Source organism: Anopheles merus, chromosome 3R (assembly GCF_017562075.2).
Source record: "Anopheles merus strain MAF chromosome 3R, AmerM5.1, whole genome shotgun sequence".
Taxonomy (NCBI): domain Eukaryota; kingdom Metazoa; phylum Arthropoda; class Insecta; order Diptera; family Culicidae; genus Anopheles; species Anopheles merus.
The window spans coordinates 36,974,538-37,002,326 of NC_054084.1; the positions used below are offsets into that span (position 1 = coordinate 36,974,538).

At 43.5% G+C, this 27,789-nt stretch overlaps 1 protein-coding gene across 1 annotated transcript in view; it reads left to right on the forward strand.

Annotated features, from left to right (window-relative positions):
* The first annotated feature begins 2,096 nt into the window (after nt 1–2,096).
* Nucleotides 2,097–27,789, forward strand: part of LOC121595472 (probable serine/threonine-protein kinase clkA) — a 115,767-nt gene continuing 90,074 nt past the window's right edge. Inside the window, exons 1-2 of the mRNA XM_041919488.1 lie at nt 2,097–2,882; nt 10,041–11,735. Coding sequence (XP_041775422.1) covers nt 11,553–11,735 — 183 coding nt within the window. The 5' untranslated portion in view covers nt 2,097–2,882; nt 10,041–11,552. The remainder of the gene's footprint in view (nt 2,883–10,040; nt 11,736–27,789) is intronic.

Consider the following 27,789-nt stretch of genomic DNA (forward strand, 5'->3'; position numbering starts at 1 on the left):
GTGAATTATCAGTAAATTGTGTAAAAATTTGTGTAATTCATCAATACAAAGGATTTAAAAATATACATATGTGTTTAAACGAAACAAATCTTGTTGTTTATTTCATCGATGACGCTTGCTTGAAAATAAACCACAAAGAAAAATAATCCCTGGCATCGTGGCATAAGGAAGCTGCTTAGGCGCTGTTTGAAAGACCCACATAGAACTTTGATGCTGTTTATCTACTGCAAAAGGCGAATTAGAGCAGCGATCTTTAGCGTGCCAGAATGAGCTGCTTAAGCAATTCTGGCTATTTGGGTATTGCCGGCGTTCGTCTTTGACACTTTGACAAGAGCCACCTTGAACCGATGTCATTCATTAAAAAGCTATAAAGTTCCACCAAGTTCGGTACGCTTTCTTAACAAGCCTTCAAGTTTCACCATGAACCCTACACATAGTGCTAATCAGCCGCAAAGTTCCAAAAAGTACCGTGTGCTTGTTAAAAAGCTCCATAGTTCCGCAAAGTACCGTCTATCTCTTAATCAGCCACAAAGTACGACATCGGAACGATTTATCGATTATTTATTTATTTATTTTAACGATTTAACGATTTAACGATTTATTTATTTATTTATCGATTTAGCCCTAAATCAGCTATAAAGTACAAGCTGGTTATTTGGGGATAATGAAGGGTGAACATAGTGTAATTATTATGTTTTTCAAAAAGGTATTATTTTAATTTAGCTTCACATAAATATTGTTTGTATTAGTTATAGCTAGAAAATATTGATTTAAAAAGAAATAAACACAGAACAAAGAAAATAAAAATCAGGATTTGAACACACGCTTTGTCGGTTCGGAACCAAAAGCGTTGTCACTGCTCTATTTGGCAGTTACATTAGTAGGGGTGCAAAACCAGTACATAAACAAGCTAAGATGGCGGCAAGCTATCTGTTCTCGTTGAATGAAAAAGTTGAAAGATTTCAAAGAGAACCCGTTACAGCTGTGAAAGTTTCGGTTGAAATCTTTATTCGCCTTTTAAGGCGACTAAGGCCTTAAATGCTTTCTGAATGTCTTCAAAGCCGTTTATTGCTGGTAGGGCAGTAACCCAAATAGCCAGCTCGAACTCTATAGCTGATTTGAGGCTGTTTAACAAAAAAATCGTTCCGATGTCGTACTTTGTGGCTGATTAAGAGATAAGAAGTACTTTGCGGAACTATGGCGCTTTTTAACAAGCACATGGTACTCTATGGAACTTTGCGGCTGGTTAGCACTATGTGTAGGGTTCATGATAGAACTTTAAGGCTTGTTAAGAAAGCGTACTGTACTTTATGGAACTTCCTAGATTTTCGGTACCAAGTTCGGTACGCTTTCTTAACATTGAAGGCTTGTTCCATCATGAACCCTATACAAAGTGCTAATCAGCCGCAAAGTTCCAAAGAGTACCATGTGGCTGTTAAAAAGCTCCATAGTTCCGCAAAGTACCGTCTATCTCTTAATCACCCACAAAGTACGACATCGGTGCGATTTATCGTTAAACAGCCCCAAATCAGCTATAAAATTCGAGCTGGCTATTTGGGTTAACCAAGAACGAAGAACAAGATTGACAATATGGAATGTTGCTAATAGTCTCACTTTAATTTACCACATTACGATGAATGTGAATCATGATCTCATTATTTGAATCATGATCTCAAATTATATTTGTCCATTCCGTCTTGTCAAGACTTGGAGATTTACTGCTGGTTAGATTAACTCATACTATTCACATTTTTGGTTTATTTTTTTCTTATTTTACGTATATTAGAGAATTTATTAATTTCCCTATCAAATTTCAAAATAAACAATGTTTTCATAAAAACCATAAATTCCACAATCACCTCTTTGCATTTAGGGGTTAGAAGCACAGCTTTGCCCGCTTACAACGAGGGTGAAACGCACCTACCACGGTGCGCTCGGCTCGCATTAGCTTTCTCTTTTGCGCCCATCGGTACGAGTTGGTTGCGACGCGTTCGGGTTCGGCATCCGACCCGAAACTTCGCGCCGTGCGTGCCATGCTCTGGGACTAGGAGGCCTGCACAACAAACACTCGCACGCCAGTGTTATTTTAGCTTTGCGCGACGGCCGGCGAACGAGCTGCTGCGGAAGCGCGTCATCGAAATCACGTCGTGATCGGAGTTTTTCCCATGTAAAACTAACGAATTCGAGCTGCTGCTTTCGGTGCGCCTGCAAAACGCGCAAAGCCTAAACAGCAGTACTGTTCGGTGGTTCAAGTGGCAAAAAGGTACAGTAAGTGTGCAAAGAAAAGAAAGAAAAAAAAACGGCTGCAACAAATAATGCAAATCACAGCCAATCCGGTGCAGTGCTGCAGTGTATGGTGGAAAAGTGTTCGTGGCGGAAAAGTGTAGTCATATACACCCACGGAAAACCCAACGTGTCCGAGGTGCGTGCATGTGGTTGCAGCAGTTGCAGTTTTGAATCCCGCACGCCGTGTACCAGTGTGTGTGTGTGTGTGTGTGCATATATGCGTCACGCGCGCGGTTTGTCGCAACCGACAGAGCGCCACAGAGATACGCTGTACGCGAAAGTGCACGCGCGTGTACTGAGAATCGTGCTAATCGCTTGGTGTGTGCCGCCAGAAAAGGTGAAGTTTGCTACCACTGTAACGTTTGTGTGCGTGTGTGCGTGTGTTGGATTGTGAGTGGTCTTCTTCCAACATTCCAATCGTTGGGATCGCTGTTGCGTGCGAGAGTCAGTGACCATTTGGCAAGTGGGCTGCTTGGAGGCTTCGTCGGCCAAAGGGCGCAAACGATTCAAAGCAACGAAGTACAGACAGCCGGGCAACACGCAAGAAAGCTCTCGGAAGACGGCTGAACCGCGGCCGAGGAGCATAAATCAAAAAGGTTCGTTTTTATGCTTTGGGCTGCTGTGGGGCTGATCGGTCCCTCGAAGATTCTTTACGCATTTGCTTTTCTTTCTGTTTCCGACGCGGATGAAGGGGGGTTTCTGTTCTTTGTACGATTTTTTTTTGAAGAACAGAACGATCGCTTGAGCGATGGTAATGAAGTGGTAGAATAAAGAAAGATATGGCAAGACGGTTGAAAGATAATCAAAACAAACCCAGCAATAAGGTATATACAGCAAACGAAACACGAGAAAAGTAAAGGGAACCAATCATCCACAGACAGACCGGTCGGTGCAAATTCGAAATAAAAAAAGGAGCAAAGCCGGCGAACCGACGATCGATTGAATTTGGAAATGGAACGAAAAAGTTAAAAGATACTGTATTGTGTGATAATTGACTCTGCTTGGTTGCTGTGGTTTAACGGTCTGTTTTGGGTCGAGAATGCATTTCAATGCACTTGGAGAGGATGCATGAAGTTGATTTTAGAACAAAGGTCCAACAGAAGGCAAGAAGTTCGTTTTGAAGTAATAACACAATTTAAATGCGCCCAACATTGTATATTGTCCATAGAATTAGTGACCAAGTGAAGTTTCAGATCACAGCAAGAAAAGATACACGGTAGACAATCATCGTTTTTCAAATCTTCTAACTGACGACTAAAGACCTAAGCCATTGGACATTGGATATTCTGGGTCTTCCGATAAACCCTAGTGAATGGCAGGACAAACATGTTTGTTGCTATCTTTGCCCTCTCTCGCTGTGTCATTTCTTGATGGCTAAATCTCTCTACCATTCGTGACAGCTAAGCCTGATCTCTCTGTTTTTCCAGACCGTCAGATTCGGATATAAAATGATCTCACAAACCGCCACCACCAACTCGCGAAAACAGCGCTAATCCAATGTCCATAATGGCTTAACAGGACTTCGACCATAATGGCGTGTTTACAATCGCTGTTCTGTTGGGCACAGTTTGTATGTTGTAATGTAGTAGACTGTTAATTTTTACGTTAAAACTACTCAACTACATCCCGGACAAGCGATTGGAAAGTCTCATCTCATCTGCGTGCCTCCAATGGCAAACAAATGCTCAACATATGGTCCAGAACACACCATGTGTCCAGAAGATGTGCTTCGTTTCGTTTGGGTTTTCTATTAAAACAGATACAGATATGAAAGACATCGGTCCCATCGGGTATGCTGTTGTTGGTGTATTTTCTCCCTCTTTTCCCTTTTGCGCAGAAAAAGTGCCCCGGGAGAGGTTTTTTGGGTAGTGGTAGTTGGCAAATTTGCTGCCCCATCTTGCAAGAACCCATTTCTCGGACGACCAAAAGAAAGCAAATCAAACATCGAACTGACGAAAAAAAGCAAACCCACGCGCGCAGAACCCGGCCAAACACAAACGACCAGTCCCGAATTGTGTGTTTTGTGGTGCACGAAAATCCAAAACGCCAGAGTAGTGGAACAAAATTGAAAGCCAAACTTCATGGTTTGGCCCATCCGGCAGAGAAACAGAGAGAACCAAACCGAAGGCAGCGTGCCGCGTAACTGGGCCACGAAATCGAAAAGCAAAAGAAAGTACGGTGCTCTCTGTGGCATCGGCATCTCCGCGTGCTACCCCGTTACGCCATGCAGTTCCGGGCGTACATATTCCGTAGACATGTTTCTGCCATCGTTTCGCTGCGCTGTTTGCTGTTCCTTTCCTTCCCTCGTTTATGCACTTTACGCATCGCGGTTTTGGGGGGATATGCCATAAAATTGTTATAGTTTCCAATTTTTTGTCCCCGTTCGCACCACCACCACCGTCCGTACGGGACGGTGTTTGATGAGCGCAAGATCGTGGTCTGGTTGTTGTCTTTTTGATCATGCTGTGATGCTGTGTTTCTCTCTCTCTCTCTTCTTTCCTTCTCGATACACCACGGTCACGGATACGTACGTGATAAATTGGAGCCCCCTCGAATTCGGCAAATGAAAATGGTCGTAAATGGCTCTTATCGGGAAATTTCCATCTTTTGTGGGGAAATTTGGGAAGTGAAAGACTTAATCCATCTCCTGGGCGGAAGTTTCCGGGTGCACCGCTGCGGGGACGAGTCGCTTTCATCCGGGGGTCGGTTTCCATGTCGGCACTGGTACACGATCACGCCAGCCAGGGGTTTGCTTGGCAGTTGTGGTTGTGCGGGCTTGATTAAAAAGCAAAGCTGGGTGGAGAGAGAATTTTTGCAAATTTCCTTTTTTCCACTTTGCGCTGCGTTAGTTTATTAAACGGATGATGGAAAGGAGGTCTCCTGATGGCATGGAGATGGATGACGGATTGTGTGGGTAATGGGTTCAATTTTTATTGTATTTTTTTTTTTCAATGGAGGAGATAACACTCCCATCTCATCCGGTACTATGTCTATGTTGCTTAAACTCATTATCATTTACTAGCATTAATTCATTCGGTAAAGCTCAGCTAAGTTGTATGCGTACAACAGAATGGTACGGTATGCTGATGTGAAGTGTTCTTTTTCACGTATTTTAAAGCATATTTTGGGTATCATGTAACTAAAAATAGATAGAATTGGTTGAATGGTTCAATCAATACTTATCATTAACACTACCATGGAGTATTCATTTATACTCAACTCTCATACCAACCTTGAAGTCCTTGAAGGTTGGTGTAATGAAAAAAGCACCTGATTCTGAACAAGCCAGCTGTGGATTGGTGACTCTATTCCAATCTGGACTCTATGCCTGGGAAAGTCTCACAAAGCTCTGTATAATATTTACATTAAGTTGATATACTCATAGCTGGGTAGTAAATCTATTCATCTATTTATATTGATTTCTCTATCTATTGTTGTTTATTTATCTGTAGAATAATGTCAATAATTGCCATAACAAATGCTAAACAATAAAATAGAATAGTGTTAGTTTCTTCTTGAAAATGGCTAGAAATATGTTCGCAAAACCATTACAATTGATACGCGTTGATATACCTGACAAGAACCGATGTATCTATCCATTTGGATAATCATCCAGCAACAAGTCTGAATAATGTTGCGAGAATCTAGGTATAGACGAAAAATTGCAAAAGAAACATCGATGAGCTTTCACTATAATGAGAATTGCTAAATTATTTAATATATTATCTACAACATCATGGCGAATTTACAAAATACACGAGGATCATATTTAACTTTGGTGCAATTGACTTGGCTGACATGAAAGGACGTGAAGATCTCTGTTAGGGACGATTAAATGTTATACAACGCTGTTAGGTGAAAAACAATGAACGTTGTTTAGATTATAAAACTTGTGCTTGCTGTAGACCTAAGTGTTACGAACCGAGCTTCTCCGGCAGGCCACGCGAAGGTTTGGCCCTCAGCAAGAGTTGCAGGGTTGTAACGGAGGAGAAACAAACAGCAGCAGAGTGGATAGAGTATTTGATACTTCGCTTACTAACCAGTCCTTCCCGCTAGTTGCTTCTGATCCAAGATTGGGAAGCCTATGCAGACGGAAGGGGGTGTTTGGCTCGGAAATCCAGGGGCTCTGTCCTATTTCAGATATTTAGAATTAAACCTCTTTACTCCAAGAGCTTCTGCGTTTGAATCCTGCTTTATTTAAAATATGGCCTACTTTTATACTAAATTTATCCTCACAAGTTTACCCGAATATCCGTTCGGACGGGATAATTCGTGTTTCCAGAAACATCTTATTTTCACGTGGAAGGATAAATAATGGTTACTATGATCAGATTGGTAAAAAAAAGAAATTTAGAATCGCGTGCGTAACACTAACCGTAGCAATAGACGATGCGCAATCTCAGATTGCGCATATATTTATCTGTCAAACGGGTCGGTTTGATATATTTATCTGTCAAAAAAAAATTATATATCTCGGACATATAATCTTGAAAATTTATGCGCAATCTTGGCGCATTCTGAAATTGTATGGAAATGACGTTTATAGCTCAGGGTTGGCTACGCGAAATGACATATATTTTGATAAAACGAATATATGCGCAATCTGAGATTGCGCATCGTGTATTAATACGGTAAGTGTTAAAAGTTTGTTCGTAATCGAAGTAGTTGTAACTTGATTTGTATGTATCAAATCCATTGAAACACACACAAAAAATAGAATAAATAAAACAACTGACTCTTAACTACTTGAACGGAAGAATTGGTCTATTAGAAAATGTATGGAAATTGTCTTATCGAACACTCGGTCGAATTCGATACAGCTTATTCAGAGTTCAGAACTCACGATATGCGAATTGTCGGATGCAGCAATTAAAACAAAACTCTCTTCCCTAGTCTGCTTCTTCCTAGTGGCGTCAAAATATGAATGTCTAAGCAGTGCTTCAATGGGGTTTTTTGTTAATTGTAACTTCAATTGTCAATTAGCACATTGATTAATAATGCACCGTACCCAAAACCTCATACATTTTGAAGGGAACTTACGGAAGGGCAAAAGGCCAACATTGTTTACATTCCCTTATGTACGCGATAAGGAAAACAACAACCACACACTGTGTATATGTTGTTCTCTTCTTCGCTACTGTTCCCACTCTTATCGGATTGTGTTGCTGGTCCCAAAACGAGTATTCAATACAGCAGTCACCTACCACCAAAATGCATCTGGAGTCACCCAACACAATTGTTTTGTGATGTTGTTCGTATGACAGTTCCGCATCATACGGGACAAATGCATTTCTGTACGTTTTTGGGGTTTGACCATTTCGGACTTGTGGGGTGGGGGGGAGGGGGGTTCTCGAATAAGGGACCTCCATTTTGAAGGACACACTTGCTTTCCAGTGTTGCACAACGTTGTTCCGGCGGTCTTTGGATGTATCAACTTCCCAAGTAATTGTTCGTCCGTTCCGTTTGGATTTGTACGCAGTACGCTGTCCGCAATTCCGCAGTACGGCTGCGGCTTATCGTGCTGCAACTACACAGTGTTGTCTAGCGAAGCGAGTTCTTAGCACGCGACCAACACTCTGCAGGCCACTTCCGGGGTGTGTGTGTGTGTGAGGGTCTCTGTGCATGTCGTAACATCGCCATTCCACCAGCCCATCGGTCATCTAATCGGGCTTGTGCTATCGTGTGCCTGTCCCGCTTTTTACCATTATAAGCCAACCACGATAGAGAAATGGACACACAGTCACACAGTCACACACACACACACACACACACACACACTTTGCTAAAGCACTGAAAGCGAAGCAGCGTGATGGATTTTAAAGGCCAGCGATGGGGATGCGTCGACTTGAGGGTGCTGATTATGGTTGGCCAACTTTTACTTAAGACAATAAAAGCCGGCCGTTGAACAAACGGTCCTTCTTTTTTTTTACTATTTTGGGGGAGAAAAATGTTCCTTTCTCCAAACTTGCACCGCACGCAAAACACCCACAGTGCCGGGCGGCGGAAGGCGGGAAAAGTTTTAGCGCCAAGATAAAGAGAAAAGCCGCGTACGCGAAACTAAGCGTGGTCTAAGGAAAAGCAGAAAGAGGAAGAGAAAAAAGGTAAAACATCCGGTAACCCCAATGTTCGGCAGTTTGGCCCACAAAGACACTACCAACGAACCAAGCTACCAAACAAAAAATGAATCCCAAGTTTCTTTGAATGCATTCCCGCTCGGTGCGTACGGTGGCCGGTGCTGGTGTAGCAAGTGGCTGAAAAAGAATGAAACTAGTACCGAACTAAACAAAAAAAAGGAGGGTAAAAATCACCACGGAACAAAAGTGATGAGCGAAATTTTTCCACTATCTTCTACTACGGTGCTACGGCCCTGCGGCGGCCGTGGATGTGAGTTTAGCGGCCCGGGCTAAGATTCATCTATGTTGCGCCATTTGCAGGTTTTGAAGGTAAAATATGGGCGCAAGCGATGGGGATGGGAGTGGAAGCAAAAGGGAAAAATCTTATACCATTTTCTTGCTGGTTGCCTTTTTCTGACACCCCGCCCCGTAAGAAATGGTGTTTATCGTCTTTTCTTTCACCAGCAAACGCTCCCGATGGCGATGTGGCGTTGTGGAATCAAAGTGTGGAAATCGAGTGGAAAACTCAACTCCATGACCATACCTGACCAAAAGCCTTCCCCCATCTTCCTGATGAATGGAAATGTTTTTGGGATCGCTTGGGTTTGTGCGTGTGTGATTTCGTTGCTGTAGGTTGACAAACACATTGTATGAATGAGTATTTATTAGATGATAACACACATTGCACGTACATCGTCGCGAGGCGCAGGGGATAAGTGTTGTGGTTGGTACATTGAAGGTAATGCGTTCAAATCTCATGTTAGGCTGGTCGTTGTGAAAGAAGAAGAGATTTTTAAATATTTAAAATAATCACAGAATTACTTAATGGACTGGAGTGTTCATGAGTAAATCGGCATTCATTCTCAAGAGAATGACATCTGGTGTCTTGATGTACAAAAGTGTTTTATACAATGACAGAAGCTTATTTTTTCCTATTTTGGTATATTATACTGGGGCGAATATTGTGGATTTTTTTTTTCATTTCACAAATATGTATACATTTTTGCATTCGTCTACTGAATAGCCCTTAAAGATCCAAAAATGATCATATAAGTATGATATAGAAAAACAGTTAAAAATGATAAATAAATTGTCAGACCCATAACACATAGGTATATCGTACAAAATGAATATTAGAAGATACAGCATAAAAATACACAAAATTCGTTATTTTATGTTCAAAAACATTTGAGTAGATCCTCAAGGACGTTTGAATAACTTCTATTTTCAGTTACACATATAAAAGTTATAAGTGAAACAAATGATAATTTTATTAATTTACCTAATTATATTTTAATACTTATTTTATCTCTTTTAATAATTTACTCTATAAAAACATTTTTAATAAAAAAGTACTAGTTGCTACAACAAATTGTTAGAACATTTACCTTTGCTAATAGAACAATCGTTTTTACTCATTATGTATGTATTTTATTCATTACATTTATTTTCTGATTTTTTTTAAATTTCATTTTATTCTCTTCTCAACACTTATCTATCAATTCCCCGGTAAAGAAAGACGAAAACAAAAAAACTATTTCCACCCAAAACCCAAACCACCGACAGCCGACTTGCCGACTGCATTTCCCAACTCCGGTGATTTACTCAAATCGTACCTCTCTTTTCTCTATTCCTGCACAGGGGCCGCCCAGCGAGCTGCCGAAGATTAGACGGCGTTGATTAAGACGGCCGAGAAGAGGCAATCGGCAAACCCTTAAACAAAAAACGAACGAAAAGCGCAAAAGGAAGAAAATACCGTAAACAATACCTAGCAAAAAGCTTGCGGAAGGAACGGCCGCTCTTGGAGTGTAGATGATCACGCGCGAACTGGCGGCGTTCCTGCCCTGCCTAGCGGAGAGAGGTTGCGCATAGTTGCAACCGCAACGCGCATACACCACCGCCTGCACATTAGCCAGATTAGGTGGGCTAGGCTTGAAAAATAATGCAAATGGATCAGTGAGTGGCGCAATAGAAAAAGGCGCACCTCGCGGAACGGACAGTACCGGAGCGGTTGCGCGATAATCTGTGCGACTGCGTGAAAGGACGGACCGAAGCGAAAGCGCAAAATTAAGACGCGCCGCGAGAAAAAGCATGCGCCGGCAGCTGATGGTGTGAAGAGGCAGCAAGGAGGGCAATCATATCTTCTGCCAGCGCCCCCCTAAAACCCGGGCTAAGTTGTGCACCGTCGCTCTTATCAACGAATCGGCATCAGATTGAATGATGATTAAATAACGATTCGGGGTAGAAAATTATCAGCACAAAAAGTGGAAATAAAAGTGATTGAAGTGAACGAATCCTCCGTCGGGCACATTGCACTGTTGCCCACTTCCGGATAGATATTGTGGCGCGGTGAACCTTTTTGCTGGATTGTGGCGTGAGCAATCCGTCCGTACAGCGATTGTCTTGTGGAAAAGTGCCTCAACGCCTGTCTCTATTTAATCCCCATCCAGTAAGGGCGTCACCCAGGGTGCACTCTAGATCGAAAATTCGGTCCCTTAAATTGCTCCAAGAAGTGCTTTCGAGTGGGCACGAGGGCAGTTGTGTGCATGCCGAACGAAGCGGCCGTTCACGTCAAGTGGGTAGCGTAAAGAAAAGAAGCGCAAACCCCCAGCATCTGCTCAAGCGAAATCACGTGCTGATACAGTTAGCGAAAGTGTCGTTCAAGTGTGTTGCAATTAAGAGGTGAAAAAGTGCATCCCCTTTTCGGTCCGTTTTCGTCCGGCAGGGCAGCGAAAGGAAGTTCGCGAAAGAATCTTGCTTTCCGATCGTTAATTTAAGCGTGTTTGTGTGTGTCTGTGTGAGTGTGTGTGTGATTGTGTGTATTTATTATTGCAGACGATTGCAATTTGGCGTCAGAGGAGGAGAAATCTGGTTAGCAATCAACTGAAAATTAACGAAATCAAGCATTCGCCGAGAAGGGGAAAACAAAGTTGTTACGCAAATGTTTGTGCTGTGCTGTGCTGTGTGTGAAGCAGAGTAAAGAGAAAGGAAAACGAGTACCACATAAACGTATTCGGGCTTAAGCCGTCGGTCGGTCCGTGTCCGTACGCATTCGCAGGGGCCGAAGTGTAAGCATCCTTCGCCTACGCCGGTAGGCCTTAGTAGCGCCTTTCAGGACGAAAAAATCCGTTCAAGGTGTCGCTCAACGGGAAAATGCGGGTCACGTCGGAATCGAATTCCGGCCCGCCAAGCCGCACACCATCCATCATGGACAGCCCGACGCTGGTGCGCGTCGAGCGGGCCCGGCTGCGCCAGGAAGCGACGGACGCCGGCGGGCAGCGCCCGGGTAGCGGCCAACGGGAGGACAGTCTCGAGCGCTGTCTGCTCGATCCCAAGGTGAGTCGAAGGGGTAGGGCGGCCATTCTGAAGGCCGGCGCCAATTTAGGGGCAGGATTTACTTGTCATGGCAAACGGTTCCTTCGCTGTCGCCCCGGTATACTCTCACACGTATCGCTTGTTTGTTTATGCTCTTTATCCATTTACCGAACGAACGCAATGGTAGGGACGCGGTGGGGCGAAGAACAGCCAAAGAAGGTAAGAACGAGCCTCTTCGTCCTCCAGACCCAGGAGGACGTGCCCTGCTCAGTGAGTTTGCTTTAAGAGAGATGGCACACACCGGGGCGCCTGTCAGTGAAATGTGCGCCGCACCGCTGGTCCAGCTTTCGGGAGCTTTCCGCTGACAGACGAAATGATACGACTGGGACTGGGCGGTTATGGGTGGGCGTGCACTGTACAACCATATCTTTTATGGTACAAATTTGGCCGTGTGTGTGTGCAGTGGGTTTCTTTCTTTTTTGTTCATAAACAAATCATCGTACCCTGTGTGCATGAAGTTGAATGACAACTGTAAGGATAACGCATTTGCTTGGCCTTCTCTGTCCGTCCAGGTGTGGTGAGGTGAAAGTAAGCTTATAATCGTAAATATGAGCTCGTGATGGGGAGTGAATGCAACTTTTTTTTATGTTAACAATCATGTTTTTACTAAAAGGTAGATACGTTAAATGTATGAGTGCTGTTTGACCAGCTGCTCACATCGTTGGAAGAATGAATATTGGGTCTATTTGATAACTTTACGCTACGACTCACCGATTGCCACTTCAAAATTGGGTGCTTGGATACGCATTTCTAGGCATGGCTATAAATGCTAAGAAATGTGTTCCAATAGTCGTACATATACCTTTCTATTTGAGGACCTTTTAACACATTACAATATCTCGAGTGACATTTACAGTTTCTCCGAAAATCATTTTAAAAATCTCCAAAAAAATATGTTGACGATTTAGTTGAAATCATAATTTCTACATTTTGCATACTTATCTATAAATTAGTATATCCTAGTCATTATTCTGGAAGGTTCGTTATATGATTCTTCGATATGTGGCGTACCTCGCACGCAAGCTGCACCACACCACAGGTGTGTAGTTGCGCTATACACCACACTTGCGTTACACACCACACTTGCGTTACACCGCAGGCAAGCAATCGGCTTAATTCGGTAATCGTACCGTCGTCGTAGTTATCGTACCGATAACTGCACTACCGTGCATTGGAAATAAAATATAAACGCTCTCTTTCATTTTTGACCGCTAAGCGAACCAGACGTGAGTAGAAATCATTTCGCACATCCGTACATCCGAAGTAGATAGTAGTTGACACGCATAACTCTATAGATATGATCAACTTTTGTCCAATCACGCTTTATTTTTATCAAGAGAAATCATTCACGGAGTCTTTGTTTGAGATCTGGAATGTTCAGTAAAACCCAGCATATTTTGGAATTTCTTTTCGGAAATGCATTGACATGGTTTAGTCTTCTTCTGATGGAATTAGTTGCTCTCCAAGTCTCTCGAAGTAATCTGAAGACTATAGAAGAATATTTTTCTTCTTGTTCTTTAGCACAAGACCCGTTTTCGGTCAAGTCCTGTCGATTTCACTAGTGGGGCTTGGCTTTCAGTAACTTATTGATTACTTATAGCAGGATAGTCAGTCCTACGTATGGGAGCACAATCGATTCGGGGCTTGAACCCATAACGGGATTGTTGCTAGGTCGTATGCATGCTTTCCAGAAATACAGATAATTAATCCGCTATATGGGGCGGTCCCGTGGTACAGTTGTCAATTCGAACGACTCTATAACGTTACGCCAAATAGAAGAAGAAATAATGCACTATATTCAAGCGGGTGTATAGTGCAAATATGGGAGTGCTGATTTAGAGCTAGAAACTACAAATATCCCTCATGGTTCATATCATGGTTGAGAGTGACTTAATAAAGAATAGTGACTTAATACAGATTTATTCGATTAATCGTGTTCTTTTTAACATTAAATCATTTACACTATCTCATAGATTTTTAAACATCGTTTTTAAAGGTCACCAAGTGTTGCCGGAACATCCTTAGTCACGATCGACAGTAACTACCATTCATAGCTGCAGGCTGATGCGCTTCCCATTACATTCAGCCAAGTATAAAGGATATCTCACAGTATCTTCGCTGATGTACTTGTCATGCTTGTCAACTTCGATCACTATGTTGTACCATTTAAAAGTGTCTCAAATTTAATACTGAGACGTAATGAGACGTAATACCGTTTGATTAAAAGTCATAGAATTCTTAACATAACTTTCGGATGTAACTTCGGAATTATTTTCGTAACTTTCGAAACAATATGTTACTTTCGGAATTATTTTCGGAATTTATTTATAAAAAATATATATATAATTTTTACAAGTTTTGTTGTACATACAAAGTGATTTTTGAACATTTGATATGTTTTAATTAATTATTTGTTATTTAATTTCGATTTCCTGCATGAAGGCATTCAGCTTGATCACTAATCGAGTCAGGAAATAATTTTTGAATAATGCATCGTATATATTTTCCCAACAAAAAAAGCTCCATATTCCATGTTGAGCAACAGGAAACCGAATTTCTAAACCAAATTTAATCATCATTCAACCCCTCGAAAATCACACCATTATTAACCACCGAGCGCATTATTGGTTGTAAACTATGCTTTATAATTGATTCGCTCACAACCCACTCACCACGTCCCAAGAATGTTTCCATTTGCCAACCGCGCTCCTACGGCCTTCGTCGGTCGGTCAAATGGGTCACTTCCTATCGCACCGGGCGAGCCATTATCTATCTGCCGCAGAGAGTCGGAAGCAGGGCCAGAGATTGCGTCTGTAGAGCAAAACGTACGCTCTGGACAGAGCTGGAAGCGTCGACCAAGTGCGGGTGCAATTCGTGCGAAACGCTTTAAATAGAAATTTTACGAACTGCGCTATTACTAATCCTCACAATCGTTTGTCATCAAGAGCGATTCTGCGAGCGGTGGATTTGGAGGAAGTGTGCTGAAACAAAAAAAACCCACTACAAGCTTGTTTTACATTGCAATTGATCGTGTGTACATCGTAGTGTAAAGCAGTGAAGGGTCGCACGTATATCTTCGTTACTCACTGCTGCCTTGGTGATTTCGTGTGCATTTCACCTATCTCTCTCTTTCTGTCTGTGCTTTTTTGCACCGTTATGCGGGTCTCATACGGTGCGGTGTTATCATACTGGACGAAGAGAAGGTGTGAAGGTGGTGGACAAACTCCCCCGTAAGCGTCCATGGCCCTGGCCCCATAAAAGTGAAGTGGAGCTCTTGCGAATGATGCATGCTGATGACGTTTCGCGGGCGAGCATTACACTTCACCCGCAGCGGATGCGAGATGAGTGTGTGTGTGTGTGTAAAGGTGTGATTCGTAACCGGAGAGCAGCAGACAAAAAAACATCAAACCATTTCCGTTTGCTATGTGCGACCTTTGCATTGCGTTGCTGGAGGACAGGAAATGGATATGTCCCGCGAGGGAGGCACAGAGAGATATCAGCACACCAAAAAAAAAGGTGACTAGCGCCTTCCACGAGAAAAAAAGCGATACCACCAGCCGGCTGGGGGTGGTATTTTGGGGGGACGCATTTAACGACAGGGCAGGGTCATCGGACAGTTATTTAGGCTGTTGGTGTAATTATGAAGATAACAATTGCTGGTACGGTTGTGGTACTAACTGTATTACTGGGTGGTGGAGCTTAAAAAATCGACCCTGCCTAAAAATTTTAGTCTTTTTGAGTGCCTTTGTTGTTGGTTACTGTAGGTTTAAAGAGATGACATGTTTTATTATTATTACTTGATATTTACAGCTCATTTATTTGTGTTGAAAGGCAATTTTATTATTTCTTTTTTGTCTTTTTTGATTTTACATCAGATTGTGTGAGTTTTATTGTTCTTTTGTTTTCAATCGTACGATGTACATCATTTAGTTAAATATTTTTGAAACTTTTGTCAATAAACAATATTGTCGCTTTTTGTTTATTTTAACTTTTATGCCACCTTGTCATATGCGGCAAAATGAAACCTGCAGAAAAAAAAAGTTAAACAAATGTCTGTGTTGGTGCCCCGTGCTCTCGAGCGATAGGTAATCATCACGTTCAAAGATTTTGCTTCACTCGGGCGAGTGCGCGCGAGCGCACTGCAAATATTTGGCGTGATTGCGCACACACTTGGTGCTGTTGTTGGTGCGCCGAAGACGATACGCAACGGATGACAACGCGCGTTGCGCATGGATGGTGCATGGCGGTCGGTTTCGCCTCGGTTCCGCGTGTTCCTCTCACACGCACACACACGCGCACATGCGGTGAAAGGGAATGAGTGAGCTTGGGCAGCTTCAAGTGTCAACTTAAACTTGCTAATTACACTGCAGAGGCTGGCCTTCGCGGTCATACACCGCGGTGTTCTGCTGCTTCGCCTCTCGCTGTGTGCATCCCAGCGGGACAAGATCGCGAAAGTGGAAAATGGGTGTTGTAGCAAACAATGTATCAACACCGGCCGGAGTCAGAGCACTGGTCGGACTGGTTTGTATTGGAAAGCAAATGCAAAACAAGAGGAAGAGAAAAAAACAAAACAGAAAAAAGCAGAGAAAAGAGAAAGAAACATAAGAAATGAAAGAAAAACAATGCAACAAGAGAGGATACAAAAAAACAGAGAAAAATAACAACACAAACTACATCAAACCGCATGTTGCTGTTGAGGTAATTAATTGGTTAATGTTTTGATTTAAAGCTAAGAAAGCTAGCAGTTCGGCGACAAGGTTTTTTTTACTAGTGTGGCTCAGTTGGTACGAGGTAGAAAGTGACTTTGATACGCTTTGATGGGGTTTGAAGCGTGGTGTTTGTAAGGAAAGTGTGTGGAACTACTCCTCTTTGAGGGGGCGATGAAGGTAAAGAAGATGATTTTGTTGTTTTTTTTTCTTTTGTTTGGTAAGAACATAGTTTTCATGTTAAGGGTGGATGTTTTCCGTGATTGATGTGATGGTTGTTTCAGCTCAACATTAGTTAGTTTAATTGTGATAACAGAGTGGGGTGTTTACGATTCTGGTTAGCTTTTTGTATGGAGTATTAGTTTTGCAGGCTGAAATTATGTCAACCAAGTAGTCACTTGTCAAACTAGCCAAAGGCCAATGGTGTACTTGCCTCAGGAGTTAAGCCTAAACTATTTCAACCTGAAAAAATGTCTTTACTTGCTCGGTCAGGATGGCTCATGTATGATTGATTTTATCTGCTGGATCACTAGTATTTTTCAAGAAGGATTTAGACACGTAACAATAGTATAATAGTGGGCTTCTTTCCGTTTCTAGATCGTACGCTGAAATTTTTAGCCTGTCAGCTGTTTACATTGTATAGCAGATTCGAGCAGCAATCAAAGTGGGTGTAATATACATATATATAATTCTAGCTATGGTGCTGAAATAATCTAGACTGAAAATCGCAGGCTAGTATTGAGTGCGGTTTTGTATGGAGAGTTTGCATGATTTCAGAGTCCAACTGTCAAACTCCACATAAAAAGCAGACTAGAATCGTGAAGGGCTCCAGTATTGAGATTGTAAAGAATCGGTGGATTTTTGACTTAACAAAGGGACCCTTTGAATGAATGAATGAATGGCTGAATTTAGAATGGTTTGTCTTATGTTTTGAATTTGCAATCGATTTTCTCAATTAGTATTTATGTAATAATGACCATGACCTGCTATCGACAAATCAATCAGCCACCCAGTCATATCGATGAGAAGCTCGAGGAAGCCTACACTAGCATGATTGTTATACCAGCATGTAGAAAACATGCATAATCAAATCGTCCGTTATCATGGCAGAGAAAGTTATTTAGAAACAATTATACGATGGCATACTTCCGTTAGTTCTAATACGATTTAAACCCAACTAACGAGCATTAACCATTTCACTGCGAGACACTCAGCATACGCTTAGCGCAATCGCACTTGGTCTCGTCGCCGCTAGTGAATCAGTTCCGTGGAATTTATTATACATTTGATTGCAATTGATAATACCAGTGTCCCAGGTGAGGGTACTCGCTGAAGTGGCTAAAGCATGGCTTATCAACGGGTTCGCTCCGGAAGTGTTTTGCCCCACACACTGTGCGGCGTCTTTTCACTACGAGCTGATGACCGTTGTCTAATCAATGCGTGCAGAGGCGGCGATTACGCGATTCCTAAAACCTCCTGCCACGTTTGCGTAACCAATCTCATGTTGTTGCAATATTTTATTCGGATCAAACAAAACAAAAAATCCAGCTGAAATGTGTTGACAGCTTTATCAAAAAAACGTTCGATGATAATCGTGACATAAAACCAAACACCACTCACCATTGCAATTCATCAAACTTATGCCATGCGTGCGGATGGCGATCAGCGTCCGGGGCACGGCACGAGAGGGCCAAATTGAGGACAAAGTGATGTGTGTGAGTTCAACTGGAACATAACCATAATGCTGCACTCTAGCTCTGCGCTCTAGATACGCGCGAAAATCAACAAACAGTTAGCCGCGGCCAACTGCAGGCAATCGTGCTGCTATGGCCCAGCGCAGTGCAGCGGCAGTGTGCGCCTTGGACGTCATTCGGCTGGTGGTCAAGGATGGTCGATCTTGAATTAATTAGTCACACGATCGAGCATCTAACGGTGATCTGTTCGATCGAACGATCGAGTAGCGCAAAGTCTCGCACCCATTCGTAAAAGGCATTGTGTTGGGTTTCGACGGTGCACACCTGCATTGCATCGCCGTGGCAGTAGCAGACACATTAGGCAACGTTCTAGCAGCCGCGTGGTTCTGAGCTCGCTTACTTAACCTCGGAATTTTACCTTGGTTCCGAACCGGCGGTAGTGCTCGTGTGGCATCATGGTAATAGCGATCACGCATCGATTCAATGTGCAATTATTTTACGTTGAAGATGGTTTGGATTTAGATGGATTTGTCAATGGACGGGGTAACGAGGAAGCGTTTGGCGGCATGCACAATGGCGGAAGTCACTCCTAGAAGAGGTGCAGTGTCGTCTCACACTCACTTCCGGAACTGCGACGTGTTTGCAGTTGCGAAAAAAGACGGAAGTGCACATGCTTTTCGCTTCGGCTTTTGGATCGTCGTTCGAAACGGGTGGCTTGTTATGCCAAATTAGTCGATGAACAGCCCAAATTCATCGCGAATGGGACGTTTATGGAATTATTGTCTGACTAGTTTTCAATTTATGCTTAGACGGTAGTATCTGTCTAGCAGAATGTATGTTATTTTCACATAATTGTCATGTTGTTCATATTATAAAACAATTTTACAGCCCTCAAGTCCGTTGTTTATAGATGCGGTATTGATGAGAACATTAGTTTGACCAGCGTGGTGAACAAGAAGTTCTAACACAGCAGGTGCTCGTAGCTCGTACACTGGCACACGAAAAGCCCCATAATTACAGCACAGATTCCACTAATTTGACCATTACACCCCGGGGGTTTCAGCATGTTCTTCTCTCTCTCTCTCTGCCTTCCCTTCCTTTGCGGTTGCGTGACCATTGCACCAAAGCAACATCGGCATACACACGCATCACGGCTGGGCGAAACCAAAATTCCTCCGACCCCGAAAGTGCGTAGAAAGTGATAAAAATGATTAATTATGCTGTCGTATATTTTTTTATTGAATCTAATTTTATTATCATCCACTCGGTCGGTCGACCGACCAAACGCACCGGATTCGGAAACGCGCGCCACGTGAATGAAAGAGCCATGCCAAAAAACAAAACAAAAAATCGCCCCAAAACCTTGACTGTTTGCTCGCCCTGTTCGCGCGTCAAACGAGGCGACTGTGGGGCCACTTCTAGAGTGAACTAGCTTCACTGCCTTTGATCCCAAGGCCCGGGATACTTTATTATCACTTCTACTGATGGGTCATCCATCCGAGTAACCCAAAAAAAGAGGGCGGATGGGGCAGGAAGAAACGTTTGTGCAGCCCAGTTCGGGAACACACCCGAGGGCAACGACGCCTGTGTACAGTTCGTGGGATATGGCTTGGCTATAAAACTGAATTTATGGCATTAAAATTACAACCCCCATGTTTTTAGCGGGAGAGCACAGGAAGGATGGCCCTGTTTTGGAGCCATGTTGCGAGGGTGAAGCATCACGTTTACAACAGGGTACACGCAAAAAAAACACAAGATCAAGCTAAGAATACACGCGACCGGGGAGGGGATGAAGAAGAATGGCCTCATCTAGCGGGAAATTGGCAGGAAAATAAAATTTCAAGCACACTTACAAAAAAGCTCCCCAAAAAAAAAAAAGAGGAGCATTGCCCAGCTTGAAGATGATGGTTGGCCCCGCGAGAACGACTACTTGTCGCTGGTGAGTACCGCCTTCCCTTGCCCGGTGGTGATGAATGTCCCGCCCGTTAAAGATGACGACGCGATAAAGGATAATAGCTCGCGAGCAACATTGTGCGTGCATTACTGTCCCTCTTTTGGTCCCGTGCTCTGGCGCACTTGCTGGAGAGTTGAACCGTTGAAGGAACAGCGTGGCTTTGGGAAGGATTTGTTTTCCTTACAGCGTTTTCTCGAGTCGCTTTGCGGGATCGGTTGAGATTGTATCCGTTCCGGTCCTGTATGTTCGGCGGGAAGTATGTTTATCATCGCTTGCCGCTTGGGCTGACATCATGTCGCCAGCGTTAATAGAGCAATTGTCTGACGGGTTTGTCGTTCTCGGCGGTGGGCAACGGGGCGATGTGTTGTGAATTTTGAGAACCGTTACGCTGGGACTTTGTTTGTCTAGGATTTCTTCCCTGCGAACAGTCGTCCACGCATCCCTTTGTTGTATTTATAGCTCTAGAACAGGAAGTGGGTGAAAAATCGGTAAAACATGGGCATATTTTAAAGAAATATCGTTTATATTCGGTTTCAGCTACAATGGCATGGCAGACGATTTCGGGTAGGATAGTTGATCGTTAAGAACGTCTCATGTTTTATTGGATGACTGCCAGATGTTGTTTTTATCATGTTTTAATGGGTCCATAATTTGTTTGTCTTTGTGAATTTCATCCACATTTTATACTTCTTATGTTTGTTTTGCAGTTCAAGGATTTTTAATGTCATTTTGATTTGTTTTTATTTTTTTGTTTTTCTTATATATTTTGATTTGTTTTTAAAGTTAGTTTTACTACTTTCATTTTTCAGTTTTGTCTGTTTTTGAATGATATAAAGCCAATTTATGCAATAATTAATGTTTTTTTTCTATTTCGCCTTTGTCTATTTTATGTTTTGGTTATTTCCTGTTTTAATTTCTTCAATAATTTCTCTAATATCTTGTTATTCTGAGAATTATTGTTATTTCTTAATTTTGATATCGTTTTATTGTGTTTTTTCATAAAATTTCTTTCCTTTTAAAAATATCTTAAGCTTATTAAGGCTTGTCATTTTCTTAGCCATTTGCATCAAAATTTCACCATAATGATTGTGACCATTCCACACCGCGTACGCTGTGCTTATTAGTGTCCACCGCCCCATTTATGGCTTAATAACCTTTACGGTGATATTGTCAATCTCAATTTAATACAGCCCAACCATTTACACATGCACCGACGAACATCAAACGTCAATTTCGACCGCTTAAGATACCGTGGCTAGGATGGGATGGATGGATATTAATTGCGTCGACACAGATAGCATCCCCCCATCGCGTCAGCCACCTACGCCACGTGAAAAGTTTTAATACCTTTTGCGGCTCACGGGGGTTTTGACGGTATTCTGCGGAAGCCTTTACAGTGTAGTAAAGCGCAACCAACGCACATCTGGTTCTGTTCGGGCAGACAGGCAGGCAGGCAGGCATTAGCAGCACATCAGCAGCCCTCTTTACCTTATTTAGCCTTTTGCGCCATTCCAACATTGTCGTTTACTACATTTGACTCATTGCCTTCCGCCGCGCGCTGAAGATGCTGACGATGTGTGGTAATAATTCAATTAAAACCCGTCATAAAATGGCTTGGCTTTGGATTGAAGGTTGAAACAGTCCAAGCCAAGCACTTCACTGTGTACGTCTGCACTGAACGAGGGGCTGCTCGCTCATTATGGTGATTTAGTGTCGTTGGACCGGGAGAGGAATCACTTAAGAGGAGACCATATAGGCTCGCATCACCACCGCCAGTAAATTAATATTCAATCAATTCCATCACACCCCGACATTGACTGACTTCTGCCGGAGAGGGGGTTCTTTTTTGTGTACGAAAGCCGCGAGGGTTTATCAGCACGCATCTAGCGTGCTCAAGCAATCGTTGTCGTAGCGCATTCGAAATGCTCTTCAAAATGCAATCTGTCACCGTTGCACCGCTGACTAATTCCCACGTGACGCGGGATGTCCGAGCGCAACTGCAACAGTGACTAACTTCGACGATGAGCCACCTTCGCTTCCGTGGTGGGATGGCGTCACTGTGTCCCGTCACCACCGGAGCAGCAATTATCATTCCGTGCCAATTGTCCGGATGCACCAGCTCACTCGTCATCATCGGTTCGTGTTAGATTCCCGGCATCATTCGATACGGTACGGGGTACGTTGTGTCTGCTTCTGGTCCGTTGCCGTATGATTTGCATTCCTTCAATTAATGTGTCGCTCTGTAACGAAACGTATGACGGAAGCGAACAATAATCGAGTGCAATTGTTTAATTGATTATGTCTGGCAAAAAGGTAATCCTTTTTATTGACTCTTTTACTATAAGCTCTCGTTGATTGGTTCCATTCACAAGCTGTGCGGCGAGCAACATGTTCTGTTGGCTGTTGCAGTTTGGCAGGAAATCGCAGCAGCAGCACCACGAACAGTAACCGCAAGCACAGCCCGATCGACAATATTCTAATTATATTTCGTTTATTAGCATAGATTACAATGAATTAATTAAATTCATAGAATCGATGCAGCGCACAAACTGCAAAAAAACGCACACACACTCATACACATACAATCTCCCATAACGGTCGGCGGAAGTCGTTGCTGCTGAATGAATAGATCGGATGCATGCCCCGCTCGCTCCACCATCCGACAAGAACGCGGCCAAAAAGCATTCCCCGTTTGCGGTCGGTTTTGCATGCCCGGTGAGTTTCTATGTGGGGTGGTGAGCGCTGCCGTGCCGAGATGATTGAAGCAAAATGCTGCCGGGGAACGTAGAAGCGCACCCGCTCGGGGGAATAGCAAGCACGCATTAGCACTTGCGCTAGCAGTGGCAGCGGTTGAAGTCCATTAGCTTTAATTTGGCGCGTGAACGCACTTTCTGTCCCTGAAGCGTGGGTTTGTGGGGTTAGGCAAATGGCAAAACCCTCTGAACCCGGTGCCCCCCCCCTCCCCCCTCGGGCACATCCGCACTGAAGCAACCCGAGGTGAAAGGAACTTCCAAACGGGGTATGCTCTGCTGCGTGGTGTTTTGGTCGATTCTGTTCTCCTGTCTTCTGTGCTCCCCATGTATCCTGGTTTGCCAGAAGGATGCCCGAAATTTATGCGCCAGAATCTCACTCACACCCCATGCGGAAGTGGTGCGGTAGTGCTCTTGGTTAAAGGGGTGTGCTGCTGTTGTAGTTGTGGCTTAAATTTGCTGTTAAATTATGAACCCCGGGGCAGCGGTAGCGGTAGCTTCTGGTTTCGTGAAATTAAAACATCTGGGTCATCGTGGCGAATGAGCTGGTAAATTGGGGAAGGCGAGACAGACATGAGCCATACAGCGGAGGGAGTCATTTTGCACCATTCTAATGCGCTATATTTATTGCATAGGAAAATGAAGATGAAGAGACTTAAAAGCGTGAAGGGGTGCTTAAAAATGCTGTTTTTGCAATAATTAAAGTGTTTTATTGATACCTTTTCACCCAGAAGCTCAGTTGCTGGGCTGTAAAAGATGGAGTCAATGTGAAGGACATTTAAAAAGATTGAGTTTTGTGGTGTTTGATAACAGTTTATTCCAATTTCACTTATTAAAAGATATTTATTTATGAAAAACTCCGAAGGAAACGAGGAATATGCGACATCTTTCTATAGTTTTGTGAGTCCCAGCACAAGTTATTCTGAGTGCTTCGTCGAGTTGGAAACATGAACAGCTTAAAATCATCACCTTCATCGGTAGCACTTAGGAGAGCCGCTGCAAAACCACTTACGGACTAATTGCATACCGGTAATGGACTGCCTTGGATAGAATGCCATACAACACTCCATAACCATACTCTTTCACACACTGAAGCACCTGAATCGGCGGCTGTTAGAAGTGTTCTTCGGCTCTGAAGTCCTCGGCACTATCGGAAGCTCGAGCGTTCGGGATGTGTGATCGTTTGTACCTCAGTTTTGTGTGTCCCTCGTATTGTGACTACGTGTGGGATGAGCGTCGAACGTCCAAGAGTCTAGCGATTTGTAATTCAAATCATCTCTAACCGGTATAGGTAGGAGACAACGATCTGCTACTACCATCAGAGATGTCTGCAACTTTTTGAAGACTTCATGTTGGCGGGAGCTCTTTTGGCGCAGTGCCACACAATAAGCTAGAAGTAGCTTACATTTACCAAGTGTAGCAGATGAAGACTTCTACAACAAAATTGTTGATTTCAATGCACCAAAGAAGTTGCAATTCTAAAGATTGTGTCCAAATGCCAATCCCTTAGCGTGGTGAACATCTTGGAATGCTGTGTACAAACCTGTAGAAAGAATACTGTTGAGCTATTTCGCACCAACAACGACCATCCCTTTTCCGTTGATGCCATAACTTCTTCGTGCCGGCGAACACACCCCACAAACCAAACCCAGGCGCCAATGAGATAATGTGTGTGAAATTTGGGAGCACCCATCGAAAAATTACCTCCAACCGAACAACAACGCTGTAACAGGCTTAGGCCACCGGACACTTTCTGCTAAATGTCAAGGCTACAAGGCCCACCTTTGACTGCGAGCGTTTTGGGCGTGTGGGCGTGTGTGGTGATAAAACTGGCCCAAGATCTCCACACCGCCCCAAACTTCTTAGTTTAATAACATAATTAGCACTTGTGGCTAAAAGCGAGCGACACAGACACACTAATAATGGTGTCGCTTGTTAGGGCTTCGGAGGTTATTTTAGTTCACCGCTTCCCATCCCTTCCCGATGTAGCGATTGTACTCTCGGATATACGTCGGTTTGGTTTCGTGTGCAGTACACCTGTGGGCAATGTGTGTGTGCGTGTGTGTGTGTGTGTTGGTGGGTGTAAACGTTGAAGAAACTATTCCACACCGCCTACATCGTTATCGTGGCCGGGTTCGGAACGAGCCTGGCTAAGCCGGGAAGCAGTTTGGAGCAACTGTTGTTGTTAAATTGGTGAGTCTTCTCCTCTGAAGGTGGTCCGGTTCGGTGGACTCGCTGACATGGGTTTGAATGTCCAAACAGCCGCCACCGTCATTCGAACAAGTTGCAGTTGTGAGGGTTGTTTTGCCTGAAGGTTATGCCATGCACACAAAGCGTGTGGACGGACAAAATACTACGCCGCAAAGGTGAGCTTTAATTCTCCATTAGCTTTTTATTTTACGCATTGCTGACCAAGTACATCGCTACATCTTTAAGGCCACTCGTGCCGTGAAGAATAATCTGTAGCTAGAACTGGAGCTCCGCAACGCAATCAATCAATTCAGCTTGAGGTGATATTCGCTTCATTACTTTACGAGCCTCGTTATGCTGCCGCAACGCCCTAATTATACGACCATAATGATACGGACCTTCAGCAGCAAAAAAAAAACCCCACCCATCCAATCCCAATGATCCAGAAAATCGTCCCATCCAGAATCGAATCTTACCAACTGGCTGGCGTGTACTGCCATCAATCATTCTTTACAAACTGTCGATGAGTTTTGTTCCTAGACGTTCCTGCTTGGATAGGGGACTCGTTGTGACCGGCTTTCCAAAACAGCTGGTGTGCATGGCATAAAGTTCGTTGTACGCTATTGGACGAAAAACTCATCGGTCATTTGTCTGATTGCTGGATTGTGGAGTGTGGAGGAATGCGGAGTTCGCCACGAACATTGTTGAAAACCCTCATCTTCAAATCCGGTTCATCTCTGTCCATCATACGCTGCAGGGTGAGAGTGAGCGAATGGTCGGGAGCAATCTGTCAACGGAAAATTGAAATTAATGTTCTTTTAATGGTGCAGTGTAAATTCTACCCGAGAGTAGTGGCCGGCACTGTGCACCATCTTGAGGGTGTGGTAACCGAGCCGCAGTGCCACGGAGTGTAAAGTGAAAACACAAATTTCAACCCTGTTGACCTGCCGGCTGCTGTACGGACGAGCATCTCTCGTGTTGCAAACGGGGTGGAAATTAAATGTTTAATTACTTAATTGGGAATGTAAATGAACGCTATTTGCAAAACGACGAATGCTGTGTCGAAAAGGTCGCGCGGAAAAATATGTATTCCCGAGCAGCTGTGTGAAGTGGATTGCGAGGAAGAGGAGACAGGCTTGTTTAATGCTTGCGAATCAAGCTGGTAGAGCGGTAGGTTGTAAAAGTGGAGATAAAAAAAATCCAAGAAACAAAGCTAACTGAATTTGTCTGCCCGTCAAGAGACCCTTTTGCTGTATCAGAAGTACAGCCCCTGAACGGATAAAAAAGTTCTCGGAAAAGATGAAAAATATCTTATCTTGTCGTTCGGCTTTGTGTTTGGAGCATTTTACTGCTAAAGATACCATTCCCACGAGCATGTTACCTTGCGCGCCGGTCGGGCTAATTGTAACAAAACATAAAATAATTAAATTATCAACCTCACGACGAATGATGGTCATTGCTCTGCATCAGTTTTCGTTTTTTAATATATTATTTTTTATTTTATTTTGGGATCAGTTTTAAGTAGCGTTTTGTTTCTGCCGCGGGCGCAACATCCACGCCAATTTGTTATTTATGTCCAACCAAACCAATTGGGAGATGAATTTTAAGCACAATCGCCTCGACAGATACTCATACACACTCGAACGAGATTTTCCTTCGCTCCCTCGTCGCAACCGCTAGAAAGGCCATTTAATGTCAGCAGCAAATTCTCTCTCATTACATTCACTTTCACTCACTGCTGTTGCTGCGGCTGCTGATGCTGGGGGGCTGCCTGTGCAATGTTGCCATACTCTGTGGCAACTGTGTCGCCCGGTGTCGCCAGATCGGAAGAACGATTAAAACCCTTCCCCCCTGCGTTGCATCCACCGGACAAACCGGTTGTTGAGTGATCGTTTCGGAAGCGTTTAACTCGGTGCTCGGTCGGCGGCGACGGAGCAAAAAGGGTTGTGGCAGCGAATAACAAGTTGGTCATGTTACGACAAACACATGATTCAATGGATGGTTTTCCGGTTTTTCCTTTCGTTTGGTCGGTTGGGAAAATTGCCGATCCGCAGCATCGTCTGGTCTGGTCACAGGCAGGCGCTGCACGACGTATGTGGTGTGGAGGTTGAAGACGGTGACGAGGAACGCTGCGAGCAAATCGTCGTTAGTTTCACCCGCAAAGCAAATGCTGCACCGGGAAAGAGTGATGCCGTGGTGGGACAGGGGAGGTCAATCAATGGCCGCAAACCCAGCAGGGTGTGTGTGTGAGAAAACCTGGGGCTGGTGACGGTCTGTCGATGTAATTTTTTATTGCGGACCCGGTTTGGGTGAGCCGCATCGCTAAATTGATCTCGATTTTATTGCGGGATCTGGCTGAAGTGAAGAGCAGGTGTCACATCGTTCCAGTCGCAAAGCGCTTGAGGCGAGCTGTTGATGAGAGTAGATTATGCTTTTGTTGTTGTTGTTGTATGTCGGTTAGAGACGCGAGCTATTGCTGGAGGAGAAATCAGAAAGAAAACTGATTGCAAAAAGATTGTATTGATTGGAAACTGCTGACATTAGAGACTAATGTTGGTTTTATCAGTAACTGGCATTGGCGAGAAACGTTCAATTTAGTTGTTTGATCTGTAGATGTCTTGTTATGTTAACTTATTTATGATTTACTTTTAATATGGATTTTTATTTGGATTAAGAGATTTTTAACAAACTTTGTAATACTAGATGCTTTAAATACTTAAC